Source organism: Nicotiana tabacum, chromosome 2, assembly GCF_000715075.1.
Source record: "Nicotiana tabacum cultivar K326 chromosome 2, ASM71507v2, whole genome shotgun sequence".
NCBI lineage: Eukaryota > Viridiplantae > Streptophyta > Magnoliopsida > Solanales > Solanaceae > Nicotiana > Nicotiana tabacum.
In genome coordinates, this window is record NC_134081.1 from 19,146,682 (window position 1) to 19,152,786 (window position 6,105).

General features: G+C 33.6%; 1 protein-coding gene across 1 annotated transcript; it reads right to left on the minus strand.

The window, feature by feature from the left end:
* Window positions 1-3,022: 3,022 nt before the first annotated feature.
* On the minus strand, window positions 3,023-5,382 carry LOC107800614 (L-type lectin-domain containing receptor kinase IV.1-like). The gene has a single exon (XM_016623813.2). The coding sequence runs from the start codon at window positions 5,209-5,211 to the stop codon at window positions 3,214-3,216; it is 1,998 nt and encodes a 665-aa protein (XP_016479299.2). The 5' UTR covers window positions 5,212-5,382; the 3' UTR covers window positions 3,023-3,213.
* Window positions 5,383-6,105: the final 723 nt, after the last annotated feature.

The following is a 6,105-nucleotide window of genomic DNA, read 5'->3' on the forward strand; positions in this document are numbered from 1 at the left end:
TTTTAAAAATTTCAACATCTCCAAAAATCACTAAAGAATATATAAAATTTTCATCAAAAACACAAACACAGTTTCAAAAAACCTGAAAACATAATCGTAAAAGTAAAACCTACAAAACTAATGCACTAATCAATGTAAATCCTAGGAAACTATTTTACCACAAATAAAAAAGGAAAATGATTCAACTAAGATTACTATCAAGAAAAAACCCATAATTTAAATCATAAAACTAGTCCTAAATTAAAACCCCATATAAAGTTAATGCAATGTACAAAAGAAACCATTAAAATCGTACATGTGATTATACTTAATGTTGTTGAGGAAGAAACAGTTGTAAAATCAAGAAGACTACAATGCCAAAAACCGTTTGATTTCAGAGAAGAACAAATCAAAACCGCGAAGAAGGAGACAGAGACAAGAGACAATATACCATATACTTGGAGAGAAAGTAGTCTTTTACTAAAGAAGGGCAAAATCATCTTTTTAAAATGCTTTTAACAAAAAAATAGGTACGGATGCAAACGAAAAAATAAAGCGGGTACAAGTTAAAAATGGGCGACCAAATAGGACGCCCCATGCAATTTGTACGGTATATAGTATATGTGAATTTATTTTTGGCCTGATTTGTTTATATTTAAACTTTATTTGTTAGGTAACTTGGAAAAACACTTTATATTACTTAATGTCATTATTGGAACACGAATAAGCATTATTTCTTGTATCTTCTTTTTTGGTTTGTTTTTCTTAAACTTATCATTTAATGTTTTTATAGTATGCATTATGATCATTCTTTGGATTATAACTCGATGGTTAAAGTTGAATTCTTGCAAATAAATTCTTCAGTATTTTGCTTATAATATTTTGCTTTCTTACAAATCAAAATAATCTGAGAGATGAATACTATTGATACTTCAATTCTTAATTATCTGCATATACTTAGGTGCCCATACCTCTTTCCAGGTTTGTTTCTTAAGTTAAAATGTTAATACTTCTAAGTTCATTTCTTTTTTCGCATGATGAACTGTATTTTTTAATAATACTATTATTTCAATCATCTTATCCATGAAATAATATGAATAGATAAAGATGAGAATGAAGATAGATAGAAAAATTTAGAGCAAACATAGTTACAAATGGATACCAAAAACCAAAAATAAGTAAACAAAAAATAAATTTAAAAGGGTAATGAAAAGTTCCCTAAAGAAAGTTTCTAAAAAAGTGTAAAAAATGAAACATGATATGCAAACGAATATTAAAATGCTTCTATTTTTTTGTCAAATGCTTCCAGAAAGTTGAACTTTCTTTCTTCGTTCTACTGTTATTTGGAGGAGGATGAAAATCTTAGTGCCAAGTTTTATATAGCACAAAGTGAGGTAATTACTTCGATGAGCAATTTTTTTGTTGAGATTTCATTTGTTTTAAACTTTAAACTTTTGATTTTCGAGTCGTTGTTCTACCGTTACGATGGTTGAAGAAACTGAAATCGAGCACAAAAACTTGATTACTCGCGCATGTATAATCATGCCATCACGAGACTGATCCAAATATACTAGAAGTAACGGAATCTCGAAGATTAAGCCATCCAAAGACATGCAAGAAAGGGCTTCTTCTTCTATTGAAAAGTTAAATAGAATCTACATTATCAACGAGGGTTGTGGTGGAGTGATAAATACCAGAGGTCTCGGGTTCGAGCCTTGAGTTTGGAGTTGCCTTTGTTAGGGAGTGCTTGATCCCCCAATGTGGGAGTTCCTGGCGCGAATCCGAATTTAGTCGGGCTCCAATGCGGGTACCGGACATTGGGTGGGAAACCAAAAAAAATAGAATCTACATTGTCGCTTTATAAAAGAATTACAATTTTTCCTTTGGTTATTCAGTTTATAAATCAAAAATATTTTTAAAAATATTACTCCCTCCGTTTCAATTTAGATGAGATAGTTTGACTCGACACGAAGTTTAAGAAAAAAGAAGAAGACTTTTGAAACTTGTGGTTTTAAATGCTTAAGGGGTAAAAGCTTTGTGGGGCTGACATTTGGGTGGTTATAATAGCTTCTCATTAAGGGTAAATGAGTAAAATAAAGAGTTTAAAGTTAAACTATTTCTAAATTTAAAAATATGTCATTTATTTTGGAACAGACTAAAAAGGAAAGTAGCTCATCTAATTTGAAACGGAGGGATTTCTATATATGAAATTGTTAAAAAAAATATTTTCATTGATAAGGGTACACGCTCGACGCGCATATCCAGAGACTAGTACTATACTAAAAGCACGAAAGACCTTAGCGAAATATCGTTCACCTTTTTTTACCCTTTTAAAATATAGTTCACACTAGACACAATAGTCATTTGATTATTCTCCTAGCTAATATTTAGGTGTTTGAATTAAATCAGATTTATTATTTTTAGCTCTTATTTGAATTAACTAAGGAGTCCTTATATTTAGGACTTTAAATTCATTAAAATTTTACCTAGAATACATATAAGAAAATACTAAATTAAAACACTTTGTTCCAAAGGCAATACCTTAATTTACTTTAATGCTTATTTCCGTCAACTAGATGAAAATGACTTTTTTGGTAAAAAAACAAATGCTAATTACAGAATTTTTTGACTTTAAGAAAAATAGGAATTAGCTTTGAAGCTAATAGGGTTATGTCGATGTTGACTCATTAAATGTGACTTAGTCTTTCCTAGCAAATGTCATACTTTAAATTGATGCCATTGCCTATTGAATGATGAATTTTTTCTTAATTTAGAACTATGTAGTGATTTTTGTCAAAGTACACTAAATTACATTCACATCCACGGTTATTTTCTTAGATCCGACATAGTGATTGATCAATGGAAATAAAATTATCTGCTTTTGAAGTCTTCTACATAACCGAACTTACTTTTGGAAGAAATTGTGGAAAGTATTAATTTCCCCATTCTCCAATCAATTTGGAAACATTTTTCCAGCCCTGGAGGATTTTTCAAACGGGCAGTTGAAGATTTAGAAAGAAATTCAGAACTTCTTTTGATGTAATTTTCTATGTAGCGAATAAGGAAAATCTAATTAATTTTCATAAAGATGACTGAGTAAACCAAGTCCACAACTTTAAGTTGAATATAGCTAATATAACTAGTTTTTCTTTACTAGGAAAAGAGAAAAATATTAAATATTTGTTACATACGATCCAATGTTGCCCACAGCTTAGTGCATCAGGATACCCCAAGTCATCGACCGCCGGAGAGAATGGAGTTTGTATCAGAACAAGGGTAAGAAAGTGACTTGTCAGCAGAGGATGGATATGACATTGCAAAATGATCAAACCCTGCTAAAGTTAAGCTTGTATTTGAAGTTTGCATCAGTGATAATTCTGGCAAAGGCAGATCATCTTCTAAATATAGCAACACTTGCCTCATACTTGGCCTAGCTGCTGGTTCTGTCTGAGAACAAACTAGTCCAAGTTTTAACACCAACTCAACCTCGTCTTTAACATAATCACCTCCCAAATTTTGATCAATGGCTTCAAGAATATCACTTCTAGTCCAACAAGAAAATACATAATCAACCAAAACAATGTCCTCGTCCGATACTCGTGGATCTATTGGCCTTCTCCCACAAGCCACTTCAAGCAAAAATGCACCAAAAGCATATACATCACTGCATGTTGTAGCCTTTCCAGTTCTAGTTTGTTCAGGGGCAAGATAACCTACTGTTCCAACTACATGTGTAGTGTGCGGATCGCTCCCATGATCATACAATCTTGCTAAGCCAAAATCTCCCAACTTTGCATTTAACTCACTGTCTAACAACACATTACTAGCCTTTACATCTCTGTGAATTACAACTTGTTCCCATTCTTCGTGCAGATAGACTAGCGCTGATGCTACGCCTTTAATGACACGAAATCTTTGGTTCCAGTTGAGAGCACATCTTGGTTTGTCATATAGAAACTTATCAAGACTTCCATTAGGCATACATTCATAAACCAAAAGCAACTCTCCTTTTCTCCTGCAATAGCCTAAAAGTGGTACTAAATTTCTATGGCGTAGTCGACCAATACTAACAATTTCTGCTACAAATTCCCTCAACCCTTGTTTTGATTCATGAGATACCTTCTTGACTGCTATCTCAAGTGCAGAATTAGGTAATATCCCTCTATAAACTCTGCCAAAACCCCCATAACCTAACAACTCTTTGTTTGCAAATCCTTTGGTTGCAATATAAAGATCTTTGTACTTGAACCTATGAGGGCCATATTCAAGCTCCCAATCTTCAAGCAATTCAGCAAACTTTCTTTTCCTTCCTACATAATAAATTAACACAGAGAAGGCTATTACTACTACAACTGCTGATATCAAAGGCAAAGCAATCAACAAGAGTTTGGATTGTTTCTTCGGTCCAACTCGAGGAAGCTTAGGAAGCCTAGAAAGATCAAGCCCTTGAGTTATTCCATTCATTCTGAAGCTCCATCCAAGAACATATTGTGTTGAAACAACTGAGCCAGTGGATCCAGAGAAGCCAATAAGCATGGTTTTATTTAAAATTGGTGAAAGATCATAGGATATAGACAAAAGAGGAACATTTGGTTTTGCCATATTCATTGGAGCCAATGTGACATTAATTTGCTTAGCCACACCATTATAGTCCACCCAAGCTTGCATTGGCTGGCCACTAGCTAGAGTCATGTTATTGAGTTTGACACTATTGCTAGCATAATAACCTGCTGTCTTTGAATCAACGGATTTTAATCCGTTGATGTCAATTCCAACATGGTTACCATCAATATCATTGAATTCTCTGTTTTGAAGGGTATCAATCTCCACCGCGAAAATATGATTTGTGGCTTCGCCAGTAGTGTTATCATTGAATAGGCCTAGAAATGGGCTTGGAAGTGTATCTACTAACCCTCCTACAGGTGCAATTACAAAAGCCATGCCATGACCAGGCAAAACTGAAGGTACTATAGCAAAGACAAAAGTGGTAGAAAAAGAGAAATTTGAACCATTTGGTAAGTTCTTGAAATTTATTGGTGTAGGATAAAAAGCATGGCCCTTTTGCAGCCGAGAAGTATTTGTTAGCTGTAATAAGCCTTTTGATGTCAACTGTGCTATGCCATCAAGACTCAAGTTTGCTCTATTGAAGCTATTGTAAGTAAATCCAAGATCTTCAGAGGTTACAAGACCGAAAAGAGCAGCCATAATCAAGGCCAAGATCTTGAAAAACATGGCTAAAAATCTTTCAACAATTTCACAGAATTCAGATTCAACTATACTTAAGTACTTTTATAGAAGGTAAGTAGATGTGATGATTGAAATAATGGACACCCTTTATGCCAATTCATATGTTTTCTTCGTTGTGGTCCTAAATCTAAGTTAGAGTGACCCAACTTATTTTCTTGGTTGTGATAAATGACAAGTACCGGAAAAACAAGAAGTCAAACTTTGTGGGGATGTATTATTCTTCATTTCCAACTATGTGGCCTGGCCTTTTTTTTTTTTAGTTAGCTGTGTAGAAAGAATACGTGATTATTTTCGTACGAATACGTGAATGGACTGATTTATGCAAGTTTAAGTCGGTAAAAGAAGAAAAACAAAAGGAGAAACAGGAAAAAGAAAATGCCTATCCAATATTTGAGTTGTCAAGGCAAAGGCGGCAGAGACAAGATTTCAAGTTTATGAGTTCGAGATTCTAATCGTTTTAAGTTATTGGGTTCTAAATTAATAATTTATACATATTCAATAGATTGTTTAAGACAAATACATGGTTCAAACCAAAGCTACTGGATTCGGCTGAACCCACTCCGGATACTCTAGCTCCACCCTTGTATCAACGTACCCTATTACTTACGTTACAGAGCCTAGCAATGTTCATTGTTTGGTGGTTGGTTTAAATAGCTAGGAAATTGTAATGTGACTTTCCTTTCCCTTAAGACAAAAATTCCATTTTAGAAAAGGACCTTCACTTGATGTTTAGCATTATTATTTCCTAATTTTAGTACATGCATTTCTACAAGTCTTCTATCCTATTATATGTGCTAAAACAACCTTCCCAAGATGGTTAAGGTATGGAGTTAATTATCTCAAGAGATGATTTCAACTTTAGTGCTTTGGCCATTCTTA